General features: G+C 42.4%; 1 protein-coding gene across 6 annotated transcripts in view; it reads right to left on the bottom strand.

Moving 5' to 3' along the window:
- zbtb46 (zinc finger and BTB domain containing 46) overlaps positions 1 to 21,148 on the bottom strand; it is a 67,340-nt gene extending 46,192 nt beyond the window's left edge. The window contains exons 1-2 of one of the 6 annotated variants that reach the window (XM_049752027.2): positions 7,504 to 7,799; positions 5,834 to 5,856 (exon numbers count right to left, since the gene is read on the bottom strand). Coding sequence is in view for 2 of the 6 variants with exons in the window: in XM_049752023.2 (XP_049607980.1) it covers positions 7,504 to 7,786 (283 nt within the window). In the remaining 4 variants the exon portion in view is untranslated. Of the gene's footprint in view, positions 1 to 2; positions 7,479 to 7,503; positions 7,800 to 20,620 lie in introns of those variants that run through there. The other 5 variants (XM_049752026.2, XM_049752029.2, XM_049752023.2 and 2 more) reach the window with 5 other exon arrangements.
- Positions 21,149 to 21,632: the final 484 nt, after the last annotated feature.

The following is a 21,632-nucleotide window of genomic DNA, read 5'->3' as shown; positions in this document are numbered from 1 at the left end:
ACATTTGTCTTGCTCCTCTTTCCACACGTCTCCTTTTCTGTCTGTCTGTCTTCTCGTCTAAAGTGGGCAGTGACGTTACATAGACTGACAACACGAAAGACGGCCGCGGCTTGCAGGCTTATGGCGCTGATGTTAAACTCCTGCAACCCCTGCAGCCACGAAACGTGAATTAATTTGTGCAACTGGCACGATATACGCCATCAATAGCCAAGGACGACGCCCACCTTGGAAACTTCATTTGAAGAAATCACACAAATGTCCCTCTTTTGTGAGGAAGGGATGGTATTAGGTGTCCGTGGAAATGCCCTGAACAAAAATCAAATGGAGGGGGTGAGACAGCACAAGTAGGTGTACAGAGGTGAGAAAGCGACTAAAAAGAAGAGGGCAAGGAAGAGACACTTGACGAAGGGATGAGGAATGACAATGAGTGAAAGGTGTGAGCTGAGACAAGATGAAATGACATGACAAGTGATGTTGAAAGTTCAATGTGAGAATTAACAGAGCCGCAGACAATGAGGCAACCGCAATGAGTCGACGTTTCGTTTTGTGTTCACATACAGTCAACGTAAAACTCAGTGGGGGGAAAGTCGTCGCTTAAAAGGGGATGTGGACTTTTTCACTTCTGTTCAGGTCTGGCTTGATCACTACTGGTTGAAAACAGGAACTGAACTCAACAAAAGACTTCCACCAACAATGACTGATCTCTATTTTCAAGAATACCCATCGACAGATGAGACTACACACTCATTACACACACACACACGCACAAGTGATTTGTTTCAAGAAAGTCAATGTCAAGCATTAAACATTTTTAAAACAAGCACAGTCACGCTGATGTCTCAATGGCAATTCAAACAGTTTCGTAGTCAACAGTTATTAAAGCCGAACTAGGGAATCCACTTATTTTATATACCTCTCGTTACGGCTGACTTGGGTGAGAGGAGAGCTACACCAAGGAGTTGTCGCCATTGGGACAAACATCCATTCGCACTCACGTTCAAATGCATGTACAATTCAGACCATGTGTTTTTGGAACGTGGAAGGAGAGAGGAGTGAGGGAAAACCCACGCAAGTACAGAGAGAACATGGAAACTCCACGGAGAGAAAACAAAAACTGTCAAGGCTAAATGAAGTCAAAATGACAAATGTGAAAGCAATCAAATATGATGTGTGATCATTTTGGCATTGACACTGGCACTGGACAACAATAGCTTTGTTGCAAGAGGGTTGTTGGTCCATTGAGAGTGCGGCGACAAAAATCTTTTACAGAATTGCCATGGCAATGAAAATGAGGCTCTTGTCATTGTTAGCTACTAAAAGTCTATTTCAAATTAAGATGAGGCAATTGTTTTAAGATAAAAAAAATATATAATAGAATATTGAGTTGAAGGTTAGAAGACTTCAATTGAATGTGGCTCTTTCCAGGAAAGTATTACATCAGGACCAAAACCTGCAAATCGTCTTTGTGATTTTGCAATCATCTTCATGAACAATAGCAAACTAGTAATGTATTAATTCTCGAGACACCTTTTCTGTCTTATGATGTAGTAAGCACTATTTCATATAACTTTACAACTTTTTTTTGTATAACTATTTGTTTTAAATTGCCCCATTGGGTCAAAGGCAGCAACACTGATCCTGCATGGTACCCTCTTAGTAACTGTTGCACTAACAGGATATATAAATACATATGAGCAGGAATGAGAAAGGGAACAGGAAGAGGGTGAAAATGTAAGAGGGAGGAGAGCAAGGGTAAAAATGAGAAATAGAGTAGGGGAGGCCACAGGAGGCACCTGGCCCACTTACAGTAGGGTGACTGGAGGAGGAGGAGAGGCGGGGGATAAAGGAGTGGGAGGAGTATTGGAGCAGGATGAGTGGGATGGATGGAGTAGAGGGCACGGAGAGGACGGGGGCACGTGTGAGGTGAAGCAACCAAAAGGTGAGCAGAGAAGAAAGCTCTTTATTCCAAGTTACGTTTTAATACATTTTACAATTATGTTCATAATATCACTCCAGAATTTTGTTTCACATACTGTTTTGAGTTTAGGGCCATTTGAATTAAATATTACTTCTTCTACCATCAAACACCATAAATTTAGCTTTGGTGTTCATTCATCTTATTTCTATCAAAATATTTCATACTGTCAATTTAAATAATGCATAAATAGCTTGGGACCTAATACTGAACCTTGTGGAACACCATAATACACTTATAAGGTGTGATTGTGAATTATGAATTTAGAATCTAGAAAGAATTATATTTGATTAATCTGCCATGAGTGTTGGGGTGCGAATGAGATCGTTCCGTCCATAGTAAGACGAGAAAGATTGTATACCCCGCCATCTCGCACTCGCCACCTACAACTCTTCTAAAACTAAACCCTGTATTTAGTTTACCTACTTTACCAACTGTAGCTTTCCAGTTTCTAACACTTGATGTTGAATGAGTGTTGAATGAGTGTTAGAGAGAGAGAACGAGAGAGCGAGAGAGAGAGAACTTAGAAAAAGATGGCCAAAATCTCATGCCACGCTACAGACATAGTGCAGATGTAGTTTCAAAAATATGGGGGGGCTGGGGGGGGTAAAACAGGTGCGCTGGAGAGGACGTAGGAGGGGACTGGTGGAGAAAAAGTGGCCTTGTGATGCTTTGAATGGAGGTGGTACGTGGGCGTGTGACGAAATACTAACACCTCACCCAAAGTATGAATAAGCGACCACAACAAGCCGACGAAGGTTCAATCTCTTCTCCCGGCGCAGCCTGCCTATAGCACTAATATCCCATAATTCCACCCACAGTCCTCGCTCTACCTCACATCAATGAATATTTCATGTCCTGATGGCACTTTTAAAGCAAAAACTAATTAGCAAATCCGAGTTGATCTGGCATTAGTCATATCAGGCCAATTAAAAGCCAAGTCCTACTGTACATGTTAATGGCAGCCAAGTGGAATAATTGTATGTTGAGCAGAGGAGTGAATGTTAAACAGGTCTTGTTAGCGGCACTTTAGCACTCCAATTCACAACTGGATTACGAAAGTCCGCAAAGCCGGATAATGTTCAACAGCGGCAAACAAAGAGCCCATCCATTTGTTAGTGTCACCATCAAGTCCACAAGGTCAGGGATGACGCTCCAAGTCGCAGGAATAATCAATCCTACAGATACAAACTGAATGTGTTTCTTGACAAAGGTCTAGAAAATACTTCAATTTAAATTTATCCTTGCCCATTGAAAAGAATTGAAACGCTATTAACCCATATAGTTGAATTTCCAGTAATACGTTTTTGGGAGTGCTTCTAAAGTCGCCCTTAGGTTTTAGACGTTGCCAGGTGCTTTAGACCATAATGGGTTAAATCACTCCAGTCTCCCCCCCCAAAAAACGTACAGTTGATCAAGTGCTCAGGACAGATGTGTTATAGAAGCAGAAAGCTGTTTTTCCACCATGTTTCTGCTCGTGTCACACATAGAAGTGAGCAGACAAAATTTGTGGATTCTGTTTCTAACTTGATGAGTTTGGATTAGGATAGGCTGTACGGACACAGAATAAACTATAAGATGCATATTAAAAACAACAACATAGCTTGCTTTTGGTTTAATCAACCCCTCTCTCGTTTTTCTCTCCCCCGTTCAGCACATCTCTCTCTCTCTCTCTCTCTTACCTGAGCTTTGATATGGAAATCTGGCACCGGGCAGAGCCTGAGGCTAGCGGACCATTTCTGAAGATGTATTTGCTCCAAGCCACTCAATTTCTCATCAATTGCTCACGCTGTATGTATAAAAGATAAATTCATTCACTCGAAAAATATCAACTGACAAGTATGTACTTTTTTTTGGGGGGGGGGGGGAAGCTTTCAGCACCGTCCACACTTAAACTTACACCTTGAAGAGAAGTCGGGCTGATCATCTTTCTGCACAGAGTTTAAGACTCTAAGTCACTTATAAATGAACAACTAAGAGAGTGCGCGCGTGTGTATGTGTGTGCCCGCTGGCATGGCTGCCAGGTAATTTCATTGAGGATGCCCACTCTGCGCGTCCAACATTCTGAGTCATTCAAGGACAACCGGGAACAAGTTGAATAAATAAATCATAATACATTTGAATTGATGCTGACCCCAAAAATCTGCTGTTTGTCTTGAATGAAATGAATGAATGGAATGGATTAATTAATGGATGAATGGGTGGATGAATGAATTATAGGTAATAAAAAAGAACGAATGCATTTTTAGTTAAAATTGATTTCCTAATTGAAAACTCAATAACCAAGAATAGCGACAAAAGGAGCTCCAATGGACATGCAGGTGCATGCGTGCGAAATACAAGCACCATCACATCCATGGAGACTTGCCTATGTGTGTGTGTGTGTGCGTGTGCGTGCGTGCATGTGTGTGTGTGGTGGGGGTTGTTCATGTTGAGGGTACGTCAAACTCACCTGTTCCTAATTGGGGGGCGGGGAGATGAACATGTTAGATAGGTGGACAAAAATGACAGATGCTACACATACACACATCCCCCACTGGCTCCCCACTAGGATTAGGAGGACCTGTATTCACAATGTGCTACGGAAGGCAGTTAATCTAAAAAGCTTTAGGAGTTGTCCAAGGTGGGGGGGGAGCAGCCCGCAATTGGCTCCAGCTCACTGTGAGCCAAAGCCGTGAATCAAGTAGTGAGAAGGATAACATTCAAGATGGGATGCATACAACAGTCAATTTTTGGGGATCTCTTTTAAAGTGAGAGCAAACAGTTAATCCAGTGTCCTGCTAGCCAGGTGTACACATTAACAAGTTATCACTACAAAAAAAGTGGCAGAGATAAAACAATGCATGAAGCGTGGATCCCTTTATGGACCGTTTGACCTCTTTTCCGCATTTCTCTACGGTCATTAAGAGGTGTATGGTTACCATCTACATAAAACACACACACACACACACACACACACACTAGGGGGGGGAGTACACTGCGTCCCTGGGGAAAGAAGCCCACTAAGCAACTAGCACACGTCAGCCTACAACCTACACGGGGGCACCGAGCACCTCCTACACACCAGCAGGCTCGCACATACACCAACAGAGAGGGGGCAGCGTCACGAGCCTCCAAACTGGCACCCAAATCATGCCGTGCCTCCCCCACTTATTGCGGGCATTGCGGCAGCATGTGACTGAAAGCTCCGCCCCCCCTCGTAAATGGCACACAAATCGCTCACTGCTTCAGGGCCCATGAGCAAGGCACTAAACAAAAAACTGCAACCACCTTTAATTTAGCCAACCCAAATCCACTCAACCCAATCTGCACAAAAAGTTCACCGGTCAAATGTCGGGTTGACCCACCAGCGCTTGCTTACTCCCATCCACACTCCAACTAGCATGTAGACCACCAAAACTGAGCAGAAGATGTGTTCAAATCTCACCTCAGGTCATCACCTTTATAAAGTTTCAGACATAAGCTCAAACCCGAGTGGAAAGTAGTTTATAATCTCACAGGCAACGTGCAGCTAATATTTTTTCCATCTTACAGTGGATTTCGCCCCCACATGCCTCCTCCACTCACATTCTCACTGCCGTCTTGGTCAGTGGTTAGAGCATTGCTGTGTACACACACACACACACACACACACAACACACACACTTGCCGTGATGCTCTTCTTGTTAGGGTAGCACAAAACACCACCTCAGGGAAGCACAGGGCTCCTGGGGCAGACCAGGTGGTGTCAAGAAAAGATGCAGCGAGAACTTTTGGGCCAAACAAAACAGACGGAAATATACATACACAGACACATATAATAGAATATGTAATCCTACAATAATTGAATAACTAAATAAAGGAATTTGGAGGGCTTACCATATCAAGCTGGACTTCTTAACCTGGAAAGACGGAGGAAAAAACAACTGCACAAATCCGATCGGGCCTTAAGACAATTTGGGAAATCAGCAGACAGTTTTTAATCCAAAGATCCTGTTAGTTGCTGTCAAACTGTGCCGTGTGGAGCCCTTGACGCAAAGACTTTTTCCGTGGCTTTGTTATAAATTCATTGAACACAAGCATGTGGGTCGATAGCTTGATAAAGAAAGAAGACAAATATGAGCAACAACTGCAGCACGGACGCATCCAACATGCAAACTCCAGCCATAGCTGAGATTCGAACCCAGAACATCAGCAAGCCACTATGTCAATAATAGCATCCACTGCACATGAAGCGATATGGGCAAAAATGACTTAAATGGACAATGATGATTTTTTTTTTTTTACAGTTGGCGACTGACCCGCACTTGTCAAATGACCACGCATATATAACGAACACTTTAACACTGCAAAGGAAATTGCGACCCCTGGTGTTCTTGTCAGGAAACAACTCTTGGTGGTGCTAAGAGTTCTTAGTGTATTCTATTCTTTTTTTTTTTCCTTCTTTTTTTTTTTTTTTACTGAGGACACTAAGAAGCGCCTTGCTATGGCCAGGAAATAACAAGAAATAAGATTATTTCAGAGGCTGTAACTATTCACACTATTTATTGACGGCAGCCGTGCTTGTCAGTGACAGAGACTCGCCACACTTCGCTTTTTCATCTACAGGTGCATATCACTGAACCCGCCCCATCCTCCAAAACTTTTCAAATCCCTCCACGCCAAAAAACACGGTGTTCGTTTAAATACACCTTCAAGCTACCCTGTTTTGTTTATTTATTTGTTTGAAATAAACTATCTTTGTTCATCTCAACTATGCTAGCTTTATAGCTATAGGCAAAAGAAAGGAAATGCATTTCCACTAGATGGCAGAAGGTACAACCAACCTGCGTCCACCTGTTGCCATTCATACTACAGAAAAACTAGTGTGACATTTTTCCAATTAAAATATTTGCATTGGCAAAAGAGATCATGCATTTCCTTGTTAAGTTTGGTCTGTTGAAGCAGAAGAAATTTCAGCTGGACAAAGAATGCCTCTTTGGAGGTTAACTGAGGCCAGACGGAGGAGGGTTCATGTCCAGTCTTCCGCCCTGCAAGCAGCCGAACAAGCATTGCAGCCAGCCCCCGCAAGAAAGCGCTCCTCAGCCGTAACCGGTCGCCTGTTGCCATGATCACATCAACGAGGAGTTATTTGGCACCAAAATGAAAGTTTCATTTGAAAAAGTCAACTCGGAGAGTGGCGTGTCATCACAAACAAAGGCAGACAAGTGCGTGCCGTGTTCAATTGTGTGTGATACGCCACGCGTGTCAATGAGTGACAGTTTGCACAAAGCGGCAGACAGCCGAACAGGTACTTTCACACCGCTCACTCTGGGGAGCCTGTCACAGCGATCCGACGGAGCCACCGTAATATTGATTCTTATTTCTGTGAAACTGAAATAAACACACGGGCAGGTACCTCTGTGTCTGACTTGCTGGACACGCCAGGGGAACTAGTAAAAATATATCAATGAAATAGGCACAGACATGCAGCGTGGCTTAGTCTTCGAAAGCCGATTAAAAAAAAAAAAAAAAGGAGAAGCTTCTGACTTGCAGCAAGTGAGACATACCTGTTACCCCATGGGCTCTGAATGGGCTCCGGGCTGCACGGCGATCGGTGTCGCTTCCCTCCGAGTCCAATGTGGTGTGACAGCCCCGAGAAACAACACGGTAAAGGAGGATGAGTGCAGTGGGGCGTGGGGGGGAGGGATGTCCACTCGGAAAGCTCTGTCCTCTCCTATGCGTGTCTTTTCTGCCAAGTGTAATTCCCCGTGTTTTCTCCCACTCCACAGCCCCGCTTTCTCTCGCTCTCCCAGCTTCTCCCTCCCCTGCTCTTCCGTGTCTTGCAATCATGAGCCTCCCCCTCGCTCCCTCCCTCCTCTCCTCCCCATTATACTCTCTCTTCCTCCCCTCACCTCTCTTTTCTCTCCCCCACACGTCTTCTTTATCTCTACCAATCATATATATATATATATATATATATATATATATATATATATATATATATATATATATATATATATATATATATATATATATATATATATATAAGCAATATTGATTGAGCAAGGGGATACATTTTACAAACCAAATAAATAAAAAGGTCACAGAAAGTATAAATTCTATAACGAAGGATGGAAAATAGATTATTTTGAGGAATAAATAGATAAATATGAAAAAAATTAAAATAATAATTTTCGGGGGATAACCAATAACATTTAAAAATTAAAACGTATTGATGGCGTTGGCCAAAACCTCATAAATTACATTTGGGTCAATTTAATAGTATTAATTTATACTTTTGGTCAGTCCAGACATGTGAGTGTTACTTTGACAAATTATTGACTAATCTAAAGTTTTGAAATGGCTTTCTCTTTCTCACAATGCAATGGAAATTTTTGAACAAATCTGTCAAAGTGATGATGATTTTGGAAACTGAAAAGTGGACACCAAAATCATCATCATTCCTCCAGACGCCAGCGATATACACATTTCAAATTAATTCATTTTGGAATGTGAGGTTCGCAGTGATGTAGAGATAGGTGGTCTTATTTTCATGGTGATATATAAAAACATATTTCAAGAAAAAAGCACAACATGATAACATGGGTGAAAAAATGGGAAGTTTTTTAAACTGAAATTGCTTGGTGACATTAGTGCATTTGTGGTTGTCCCATTGCTATATGAGTTGCTTTATCTTTGTTACAGCTGCTGTCTTGTATTGTACTACTGATGATGATGATATTATAATCAGAATAACAATAATCATAATCACAACAACAATATTAAGAAGAACAATAGCAATAACAATAGATGTGAATGATTGTGTTGTGGCATACTCACGGGTGGTACGAGTGGTATCGGTTGCCATGGGACTGATCAGGGGCTCAGGGAAAGCCATTCTCTCTGGTGGTAACCATAGGAAAAACACTACTTGATGGTGCGGTGGTGGCGGAAGGATGAAGTGTCATTTGACAAAGTGACGTGTCACATGTCGTAAAAGACAACAAAACCCAAGATATCAAACTTAAAGTTCTTAGTTCTAAATTTGTTATATTTTAAATATTTTCTTCATCAGCTGCCGCAAAATTAAATCTACAAAGCATTTACAATTAAAAAAAATGGTTTATATTCAAAACATTGCATCTACTTGCTCTACTTGCAAAAAAACATGATCATAACATCATCAACATATATTTATTAAGTTGTGAGCCAATCTGAAATTCTTTTTGCAGCTCTGTTTGCGATCAAGAATTTGATGTACAACCCTTTTAATTTGCACTACACTTCTTCTGACAGCCGTACTGTACACAGGATGGAATTATTTAATCCATTGCTCACTCCAATCTGTCAGCCAACACTGCAACAGCGTTGTATAATCGCAAGCAAGGCGCTACTTGCGCTTAAACGTCTTCTCCGGCCTACATCTGAAAATGCCCACTCAGCAAGACACTGGAATTATGTTGATGATTAATTATGATTAACTCTTTGTCCACAAACACAATATTTAATAGAGTAGGTTTTGACGAATGCAAGCCTATTTGGGTTCAAATATTTTGGGTTTAGGTTTTTCAAAAGGATCAACACAACTGGACATATCTTTGTAGAAAAAGCAATTCAGCTCAAGTTCAGTTGTGCATGCCTGATGCATGTGTGTATATAATGAGGAACTGCAGTCGCTAATTCGATAGAAATTAAGCATGATCACAAAAGACCGTGACTGCGTGTGTATGTATGTGTGAATGTTTATGTATGTGTTAATGTGTGTAGCAAGAGTGATGCGTTAGCACGGTCCAGCAGGGCTCTGAGCACGGTCTCCATCAGCTTGTTGGCGACTGAAGGGCCGGATAACGCTGCGATAACAGCATGTGGATTAAGGATGCAGGTCTGTAATGCCTGAGCACGGGTCTCTGTACTTCCCCGCCGTAAGCGGGGTCTTCTAACACAATCCCTGCCCGAAACAAGCTGCTTTACGCAAAGCCGCGCTCTCTCACGCCATCGTGGCCTTCAAATCTGGCTGACATGACAAGCGTGACCTCAGCCGCCCTCCGTAACCTCACTCATCCCCACAACCCTTCATTAGGGCCACTTACACATCTATTCGATCCTGTGAACACTTATCACAGCTATCCACTCAGGAGGGTGGGTGGGTGCGGGGCAAACAGAGCTTGTGTGCAGACGGACGCAGTTTCCATTAAATGGTATGATTCTGTCAAGCTCAACTCGGTATGGTTTGGTACAATTTACCTTGTGTTTCAATTGTGTGTTAGCTGCACCATCGAGCTAACAACACACTTCTAATCAAGCAGCAGTTTGGCAAATAGTGGGAAGAAAAAAATCCAAAAGGTTGTTTCCTGCCACTCAGTTAAAAAAAATGTCTTTATCTTGCCTAATTCAAACTTGAGTCATTTTCGTAAGATTTTTTTTTATTTCTGTACTGTTTTTAAACCTCTGTTGTTGTTTTTTAATGCTTTTAAATGTTGTACTTTTCATCATGTAAAGCACATTGTGTATAAAATGCACAATGTAAATAAGTCAAGTCAATTTTATTTATATAGCCCTTTACTTAACACTTTAAGTAACAGATTCAACACAAATGGTGCACCAATTGAAACTATAGTAGAACACACAGTCATATAATCTTTATCATCTGCAAAGAACAACCAATATGAGTGTCAAACTGATGTGCTCAAATGAGTTGAGACAGCTCTGAACAGTAAATCCATCTGTCTGCCTTATATTGCCCCCAAGTGGCTAAAGTAGGCACACCACAAGGAGCAGCACAATGGCCACTCAACTAATGCAGTGCGACAAAAACAGTTTTTTTTCAACTGCTTCTTCTCACGAGGGTCGTGGGCATGCTGTAGCCTATCCCGGCTGTCTTTGGGGCAATAGGAGGAACTGGAACGCCCCCGAAATTGTCGCACAAACAACCTTTTACGCTCACAATCACAATGCCTAATCATGTCATTACAGGACATTATTATGGAGTGTTAGTGTATAATTCCCCATTACAATTCACATTTCTGGTAGGGGGGGGGGGCTGGAAAAGAGGTATAGGATTTCCATTCATTTCATCAGCGTGCGGAGTTTGGAACATGGTTGGGAGTTATGACTTTAACCACATCTCAATGCACCACCGTGTGTGTGTTGCCAGGTTGCCAGCAGCCATTGCCAACAACATTGCAAAGAGCCCCTCTCAAAGCATCCACTTTCCACCTCTCGCCCGTTACCTCCTCTTTGACGCCATCTGCTTCTTCTTTGACAATCGCGCCATGTCTTTGTGGTTCAATAAAAAACAAGCAGAGCAGAGTATACTGGATGTGGGGAATTTCAAACTCAATTCAGGGTCACAGTTTTTCGCTTGCAGTGCACGGGAGGATGTATGATGCGAATCAGCGACTGCAACTGCACAAAAATCTACAAGTGGCACAAAAATAACACGAGCCGCCATCCACGACCCTTTGCTATCAATTTACTGCGGGAACAGCTGTGCGCGGCCTGTGCCATCCCAGCCTTGGCTGTATTGAAAGCAGAGCCTGCGGCTGAAAGAACACTATCTCTTCCAGGTGCAGGCAGGGGGCTGCGGGAGGGATTCACAAAGGAATATTTGGCGCTAGGTGCTAGACATAATATGTGAAGGTGCAGCTTAGTGACACTAAAATCAGCAGTGGCAAAAACGAGGAGTCGTCCCTCGGAGAGAGAAAAAGAAACTTCGAGATTCCGAGGTCGTTATTGATCGTGAGGAAGCCAGGGAGGGAAAGAAACAGAAGGTGTTAAAAACGGGGCGCTGGAAGAGAGTGACATCGGGGGAAGGCAAGTGAATGGAGGTTATTGGATTTAGAGGATGTTTGTCATCATGTGGAGGATAAGGGGAATGTATTTGTGCTTACTGCCCACACATTTTTTTCCCCCTGTGTGACAGTGACATGCAGGGAAGGGGGCTGTCCTCATTTCACCCACTGGACTTTGAGGCTGCTGATAGATAGAAAGAAAGAAAGATGCCTTTGGATGCTGCTGGTCAGCATTGATGACTCACCTCACAGGACTGTTCCTTTTGTAGAATCAATCATATCAATACTGTATCATATCATATAAGCATATATTTGCAAAAGTCTTATTTTTGATGAAGCACAAAGAGAATCAGTCTCCTTTCATGAGGACCAGAGAATATTTACAGAGAGGCTGGATTTGGAGAATTTCAAGTTAACAATGATTCTAAATGATTACTCAATACTGTAGTATATGAAAAGCAAAGCTCCTCTCCCGCTGTTTATTAGTTTTCTGTATCCTACATCAAACTCCCCCTCTGAGGCTCGTGATCTCCTACTCTCGTTCTGCATGTCTACCCTCTTGATCCTGTTCTCTGCTTTCTTAGCCCCTCCCAGTCTCATTTACTCCACTGCAAATGGTAGGAGTAAACTAAAAAAAAAAGAGACATAAAGAGAGAAAGTGAGAGAGGGAGGCGCACAAAACGACCTTCTCTTCCCCGAAGCAAAAACGTCTTCTCGTTGCGGAGGTCACTGTCTCAATGTAGCCCCACGCTCCGAACACAACTCCACTTGTTTTAACGATGCTCTGAGCACAGGGAGAAAGGAGGGAATGAAAGAGAAATGGACAGAAGAGGAGGAGGAAAATGGGAGGATTGGCGTTTGTCTTTCGTCGACCGAGTTTCTGCGACCCCCACCTCCTCTGTTGGCGTCCCTCCCCCTCTTGTGTGCCGAAAGTGCACCTCTCTTTCCGCATGCATCTTGAAAGGTTCCTCGAAGCTGTCTAACCTCTCAGCGATATTACATATTGTTGCTCGCTTCAGCCCACACTCCAACCTGGGTTGCTATGCTACCATAACGTGACCTCTCATCTCCTCTCCTCCGCTACATTTCCTCTCTCCTCTCTGCAGGCGGGCAAGCAAGCAGGGGAAGGGGTTAACAGCGTCCTCCCACCCCGCCTCCCTGCGTCGTCAAACCTCTCTTGTCCTTTTAATGACCTTTTAGGGCCCAGTGCTGCTGTTCGATTTGACCCAGCTGACTGCATGGGGTCATGAACCCACTCCACACCACAGCAAATTACCATTATCATCTCTCCATCCAGCTCTCCATCCAGCTCTCCATCCAGCTCTCCATCCAGCTCTCCATCCAGCTCTCCATCCATCCATCCATCCATCCATCCATCCATCCATCCATCCATCCATCCATCCATCCATCCATCCATCCATCCATCCATCCATCCATCCATCCATCCATCCATCCATCCATCCATCCATCCATCCATCCATCCATCCATCCATCCATCCATCCATCCATCCATCCATCCATCCGCCCTTCTGTCCATCAATCCATCCATCTAAATCCTTATTACATCTTCTATCTCCACTACCTTCTTCCTCCTCTTCTCTGCTTTCCCCCTATGCCCTCCGCTTATTCCTGGCTTATCTCTGCTGGTCCCATCTCTTGGGGCCGTCTTTCGTTTTTATCATAATCACCTTGGAGATTGGGGAGCAGGGAAAGTGGACGGGGGTGGGTGCTGGGTCGGGGTTATGAGGACTTGTCAGGCTCATGCCGGCCTAATATGAGAGGACAGTCTTGGCTTTGCCTTAACCACACCGTGCCAGGCAGAGCGGGACTGAGAGAATAAATGGATAAAACACTCTTTTTTTTTCCTCCCGCCTGCACTGACTGCATTTGGAGGCGCGTGGGGCCCTGATGTCACACCCTGTAGGTGTTTAAGCTGCTTACTTGCAACCAACAAGAAAGCCAGATGAGGCAATCGAAGGCAGGAAGAGGGGGGGGGGGGGGGGGGGGGGGGGGAGGGGGGAGGAAAGGAACGGGATTCCGATAAAAGGATGAGAGAGGGAGAATGGGAGAGTTGGAGGAAGACAAGTTGGGGGTGGGGGTCACGCTTGTAGGAGGTTTTAGCTTCTCAGTTTGACAGACCTTGCGCTGAGCAAAGTCTTGTTTTCTGAAGGGATTGTTGAATGTTGAGTAGGTGGATGGGTGTGTGACACACACACACACACACACACACAGAGAAGAAAAAGGTCAAAGGTGAAAGAAACTGATAACCCACGTTTGGCATCATGTGCTTGCTTGTTTTCCCTGTGAGCCACTTGTAATGTTTTGACTTAATTTGTGTCCACTCAGCAGCTTTGTTTTGGGTGAATAGGTTCTCAAAGCCCCACCCTACTCCCACCCTTCATCCACAGGTCACTGGTTCTGTAGCCCCCCACCCACACGTACACACCTCAACAATTCCTCTAATTTGTTTTTGGAAATATTTTCTCTATACATCATCTTCCCTCCCTTCAGCGATATGTTTTGTTTGTTGTTGCACGCGTTTCAACAAGCTAGATGGAAAGGTCTGAAAACACCAAACACCCAAGTGCTGCACTTGCGTGCTTTTCCAAAATGACGATTTAACAACGATGGCCTTGGGGGGGTAAACAAGTCATACACAAAACCCACATAAAGAAGATGTGGATTACACACGCACACACAAACACGCAACGCCATGACAAAGACTTGCCAACCTGACAAATGTGTTAAATGAGATCTGCAAGTGAGACTACAGTCGTTGTTTGTAATACATCTGTGGGAAACGAGATTCCTTTCCAAGAACGTGCGTGTGTTGTGTGTGTTGTGTGTGTTGTGTGTGTGTGCTAGACAGTGAGACAAATGGTGGAGCTTACAGTAAATGGAGACATTTACGAAAGCAGCGGACAGACAGACACAAACACAGCGATCAAAGAGGTTGGAGCATTACAGCACACTGGGGAGTATGAAGAGGCGAGAGGATGGGAGTGAAGGTGAATAGAAACCCAGATCAATACGCCATCCAAGAGCTGCTTCACGCCAGCTGTAGAACTGACAAAACCCAGACGGGGGAGCAAAGGGAAAGTGGGTCGGCGGAATGGAGAGGGACGGGGCGGCTAGCGGAGCATAAAGTTGCAGACTTGTGAGACCCGATGACCTCACAGTGAGGAGGAGGGTGACAAGTGCGGGGTAAGGAACGTTGGAGGATAGTTTGTCTTGAGGGTGTTATTGATTTGACCAACAACAAACGGGGGATGGGAGAAAGTGCAATGAACAGGGTCAGAAGGGTTGGGGGAAGGGAGGGGGTCAACTGACCATGCAAGGACAGTTTGGGCTGATGCATGCAACTCGCCTATCACGGTACAAAACACAACAAATGGACATGTTTTGTATTTAGACAGAGGACATCATGTTGTCATTTTATAAAGGTCACTATTTACAATATCTAATAATGAAATGTTGTGTAATAATGAAATTTGAGGCCAGGTGTGATGTGGTTCAGTTTCCTGATCTAAGTGGTTGTGCCTATATCACAGTGTGCATATTAGGCAGTTTTTTATTTTTTCTTCAGGGAAAAAATGCGGGGGGAAAAGACATTTAAGTGACTCTGAAAAGTCAAAAATTCAGAGTGATGCGGCACTCTTGAAATTGCTAAGATATTGCGGCGTGATCACAGAACCTTCAAACGTTTCATTGTAAATAGTCAACAATGTCGCAAGAAACGTGTTAAGGAAAAAAAGATGCAAATAAAGTGCCAAAGATTTGAGAAAACAAACATGAAGCTACCAGGAATCCATTATCCTCCAGTGCTACGTCAAGATTGGACCAGGAAATATCAGAATCCAGATTTTTCAAAGATCTTATGGACTGATGTGACTCTTGACGGACCAGCTGGACCCGAGGCTGGTTCAATAACGGCCACAGAGCTTCACTTCGAATCAGACGCCAGCAAGATACAGGTATGGGCTGGTATTTAAGATGAGCTGGTTGGACCTTTTTGAGTTAAAGGTGGGTTTAAAATTAACTCTAAAAACAAATCAACAATTAATTCAAATTTTCTTTTTTTTCCTTTAATTGCATACTAATTCTGCATAGCCATTTTAGTTGCCTAAAAATTGTGCATACATAAACATGTTCTTGAATCTCACTTTTACTCACTTGAATATTCACATTTGGGGTTTATTAACATTTTGGTTGACCGAGAGGACTGCAGTTGTTCAAAAACAAAATTAATCCTCAAAAATGCAATTTTGCCTAATAATTGTGCACACAGAGTAGTGATATTGACCCACACAAGCTGGAAGAGTTAAAGCTATGCGCGTCTTTGCTTGGTGTCCGCACTCTCTCGTTCTGTTCACACGCGTATACACACATGCACGCACACAGACACTCCTTTTCTTCAGCCTCTTCACAGTCCAGATGGCCTTGCTGCCCCCACACTGGCTCACTCCCCCACATTCACTCACTCTGTGCATCCCTCCCATCTCCTTCCCCGATGGGAACATGTCCCCCATACCCACTGCGCAAAACCTAAGCATGATCAGTATCGTGTTCACCTACAGTAGACACTTTATTAGGCACATCAGGACAATGTCACTCCAAGAGGTGTCGGACAAATCAAAACACATTGACAGCAATGTTGAGAATGATTTTGTTTTTCAGACCTCAGTGACAGCTTAGGGGTAAAAAAAAAAAATTGCAATAAATTATGTTTTTATCACTCCTTTACTCCTTACCTCACATGAGCAAATTTAAAGAAGAAGTCAAGTTCCAAATTTTCTTTATAATAATATGCTGCATTCTGATTAATGTTGTGTTTGTGAAATATGAGTTAAACAGCAAACCTCACCCGTTATTGTCCATATCAGGGGTGGCCATTTTGCCACCTGTTGTCAACTGAAAAGGACATTACAGCTACCAGGTCTCAGGTCACAAACAAGCAGAGCTCACCAGTTATCTAAATCTGAGCCATGATTGGTTGCGACCTGGCAACTGTGATGTAATTTTCAGTCGACAGCAAGTGGCAAAATGGCTGCCCTCTGAGATGGATAAAAATAAGGGGATTGTGTCCGATGTATGGGGACCCTGGAGCCAAACAAGTTTGAGAACCCTTGCCTTAAATCATGAAAAGTGGCAAAATGGACTCCCCGTGACTTTTCTCTAAGGGGGACTGCAGCCAGTCGACTGCACTCACTCGACTGCCTGCATGACTCCACTGTTGCTAACCAGAAACCAAGATCTTCAGAGAGCCCGTCCTTCACAAGAATGTGGTAATGGGACGTACTTGTGCACAGTGACATGCCTGCACACACACATTAGAAAACTCGATATTATAAGTTGGCCTCGGAGGTTGTCAAGGCAGAGAGGTTCAGAAGGAGGATGAGGTGTGAGGGTTGTATTGTTTGAGGGGTCATCAGAAAAATAATTCAGGATTACTTCTCACACGCACAACTCAAATGCTTTCACGCCATACTGAAATCCTTAATCGATTATATATACAAGACAGAAATATGCATTATTATTATTATTATTATTAGAGATCACAGCGTTTCAGTAAGTGTGTTGGTTAGCATTACAATAGCGGGTGAGAGAGTTTTAACAGTCCCTTCTGCAATCTTTTCAGTTTCTACATGTGAGATCGTTTCAGAAATGTGAGTGAGAGCGTTTCATTTCTGAGTGTGAGAAGTGTGTGTTTGAATGTTTCAGATCACTTTACTGGTGGGCTTGGGAGCTTTTCACTTTGTGTGCCTGTGAGAACATTTTAGTCGTATACATTACGAGCGAGGAAAAAAATCAGTAATGTGTGAGAGGAGTTCAATGCTGGAAATGTGAGACCCGAAAAATCTCATAGTATTTGTGAAGGCATTTCACTTTTGTGTGTGTGAGAGAGGTAATCCTATCCCTGACGACCGCCCCAGATAGATTTGCTATTGGGTGTATAGTATATGATTGTGTATTTTGGCAGGGGAAGCACAAATAGGGGCGAGTGTGTGAGTGTGTGTGGCAACGTGGGGGTTGAAGGCCAGGGGCGAAACGGGCGTGGTCAACGGTTGCAGCGTTCACAGGAAGTGGCAGGGTAGGGGAAAGGGGAAGTGAGCCACCCCCACACTGTTGCTCGCCTCCTCGGGGATGGAACAAAGTGACCTCAGCTCAAAGCTCCTGCCACACCTTCTTAACCCCCTTACGCACACACACACAAACACACACACAAATGCCTCACACGCCTGTTATGAGACTGAAAAGTGTAATTTTATTTAGTACGCTGAAGTCTTTTTTTCTATGATGCTACAAGAAGGGAACAAAGTTACTCAATGACAACATTTTGATTAGTATAATTAAAGTATAGAGTAAATAAACTGAGTTGATCCAAGTGTGAAATTATTAGAAAATGTTTCACATTATAAGATGATTGTGTCGTAAGGGTGCAATTACATTTTTTTTGTCAGTGTGTTTATTATTCCGAATTCATAAACCAGCTTTAGACATTGAGCATTCATTTAGAAGAGCACTACTTATCTTTACTCTTTAGATTTTCAAGGATGAACGTCCTGCTAATTTAATTTTTTATCCTGATCAGTATTATTTCAACACTATAATAAGAAATTGCAAAATGGACACACATTAGGTTTCCGAATGCTACATCCGTACAATTAAAGATATTTGTAAATTCAAATGTTTTCAAATACAAATAAAAAGAGTCAGGTTGTGGATTTAAATACTAATAATGTTTGTACAATTTAAAATTAAAATCCAAAATAAGCTCAGTGACAATTGTCCACACACTGGTTCGTGTGTGCGTTTCGCCACCTACTGGTAATTTTTTTTCATGTTTTTTTTTTTTTTTTCTCTTCAGTCTTCAGGGCCTTTCGATCGATGTTCAATAAGTATGCAAAAGTTGCAAAAGAAATTCAACTTCCATACTGTAAGTATAGATACTTACTGAAAAAGAGACTGATTCATCTTAAAGTCATTTGATTTGAAGAGGGCTGGTTGAAAAAAATGCTACTATAAAATGTACTATATTTGGCAAATATGTTTATGTACACAACCGTTCAAAGGTTTGGGGTCACCCAGGCAATTTAGTGTATTCCATTAAAACTAACATACTTTCACAAGGGTTTTTAAAAGGTTTCCAATCATCCATTAGCTTTCTAACATAATTAGAAAACACAATGAACACTGGAGGGGTGGTTGCTGGAAATGTGCCTTTATACACTTACGTAGATATTGCATTTAAAAAAACAGACGTTTGCAGCTAGAATAGTCTGTTACCACATTAACAATGTATAGAGTGTGTTCCTGATTAATTTAATGTTATACTCATTGAGAAAATAGCCATTTCTAAGTGACCCCAAACTTTTAAACGGTACTGTAAGTGAACAATTTTGTAAGCCAAATAAAAGGCACTGGTATGAATGGACACAAATTTGGAGTAGCAGCAGTAGGCACCATTGTATTTGTTTTGAACTGTAAAATTTTAAAGTAAAAAGTCATCAGACAAATAAATACTCAAGTAAAGCACAGATACTGAAAATCCATTCATCCACGTACAATATCTGAAAATATGAAGTACTTTACTGTCCAATCAGAAGGCATGTTGTCTAGGAGAGTTGCTATTTGATGGACTGACAAACCTGAGAATGAGACTGAAACAAAACCATTCTAAAGTTGGTTAGTCCAAGAAAGAACCACTCGGCTGCATCCTTCTCACAAAAAATTGCGGGCTCCAAGGTCAAATGTCGGAAAGAAAAAAAAAAGACAAAAGAAATTCCTCCTTTGGAACCCACCATTTTATTTTCACAAATAAAGTAAATAGATAAACATACAGGACTAATATACTACCGAGAACTACTTATGTCTTTTTTTGCAGTACTGCTGCCCAAGTGACTCCAATTACAGGAGATAAATTCCTTGAGTGTGTTTGTATGGATCAGTGGTTATCCGGCATGATTGTGAGATTTTTACTAGGCCCAGTTTAACTACAGTTCGTTAGCCAGCTATGTATCTAGTCCTATAATTAACAGAAAAGCTCGGAGCCGTTATTTACATTGCCGAGCTTGAAGGGAATGCCGCGGCCCCCCCCAGCTACCTAAGCTCACAAACTATGGTGCCTCTCAATACAGCAACAACCTGGAGGGTTATTTTCCAACCAGTGGAGGCTTTGAATAGATCCATTTTGACGGCTCAAAGACGAGCAGGCTGAGTTGATGTTTTTCTATGCCTATCTGTTGCAACATAAGGTGATTCTTAGGGTCAGGTCATTGTCTAGCTTCTGCAGACCTGGTTGATCATTTGAATCAGATGTGTAACGGTAGGGAGACATGGAAAAAATCCCGGAAAACCAGGGCCCGAGGTCTAGGATTTAAGATCCCTGCTAAACAAAGAAGAATCAATTTTTCAGTGGACACACCAAAAGCGTTTTAGACGATGTGATTTTTCACCTTTTTTTTTTTTGTATTTAAAAAAACTCATTTTTGATGAACACTTAGATAAAGGGTGTCTTTCTTCCTCCGGGCCACATACAGAAAATGAAAGGAAGGGTAATTGTTACATCATTACAATTATTCATAAAATGTCTTTCACAAATCGGACCTTGACATGGAGTAAAAAAGTGAATCAACAGATCGTGATTCACGCTACTATTGTTATTCATCCAGGCGTTTATTATAAATAGAAACACCGTTGCTACTTTAAATGTCTAATTTGCTGCTGTTGTCAGAATATATGAAGCGTATCTCCCTCCACTTCCATTTGACTTTTCCCCCAGGCGAATATTGACTCTTTCTAATGAGAGAAATGTGTGAAGCGTTCAATCAATCCATGATAAGCCGGTTTTCGGAAATAGCGCTTAGAAAGTGAAGATAAAAGGTTTACTCACTCCTCTGCTCTTATGTGAAGGTTGTGGACAGCATGCAGGTGGACCGGCTAAGCAGTGGGCCTATTTTGAGAAGAACATTTAAGAATGACAGCCGAGCTAATTGAAGAAGAATATACAATGCACCACGCCTACGTCACTACCAATGGGGATGTAGTACTTCTCACACACATGAGTGTCTTCCTGTTGGTTTCACTGCTGGTGCTAAATTTTCCACTGACACTATTATTCAATGATGTTGTCAAGAAACAGAAATTTAAATGCAGCTCTATCTATTAAGCTCGAGAAGCATTTTTGTCATTTGTTTTGAGGGAGTCTTAGAAAAAAAGATTATTAAAAAAAATAAAAAAGGCACAGCACATTTTGATCATGTCCGCGCTCACATCTTCTGACAGCTGTAGAGAAGCAGGCAAACGGGCCTGCTGATATTCTTAGCTCCCCTCACGTCTTTTGACTGTCCTTCACAAACGCGTACACAGCTTCGTCCTCCCCCTTCCAATCGGTGCTTCTTGTAAGTCTGACAGGGTTCTGCTTTGTAATTGTCCATCAGGCTCATCAGACGGGCGTCAATCATACTTCTTCTTGACAGCTGTCATTGAGCGTTACGGAAAGTGATGGAAGATATCAAGGTTACTTTCCACGAGATGAGGACAACCACAACATCCTTCCTGATATCAAGGGTCTTTTTTTAGTTAGTACGAAATGTGAGATAAAGGTGAAAATAGGTACGTTGATTTTCCTTTGTAGAGATTTTGCTTGAGGTTTGTTCTATTGGTAAGTTAAAATTGTTTATGAGTCAGGCAGGCAGTGGGTCACGCTTGATTACCGATAAAAAAAAAATATATATTTTCAAATAAGTAGTTTTAGAAATATTGTTCTATCCCGGAAATAAAACCACTTTTACAATAATAAGAAAAGGACAAAATAAACAAGGGAAAAAATTCCACACACCTTGTTGCCCAATCTATGAAAAACATCAGTAAATGGAGGCAAGCCACACTTGTTGGTTTTTAAA

This window comes from Syngnathus scovelli, chromosome 2 (genome assembly GCF_024217435.2).
Source record: "Syngnathus scovelli strain Florida chromosome 2, RoL_Ssco_1.2, whole genome shotgun sequence".
Taxonomy (NCBI): Eukaryota; Metazoa; Chordata; class Actinopteri; order Syngnathiformes; family Syngnathidae; genus Syngnathus; species Syngnathus scovelli.
This window is presented reverse-complemented; position numbering and strand designations above follow the sequence as displayed.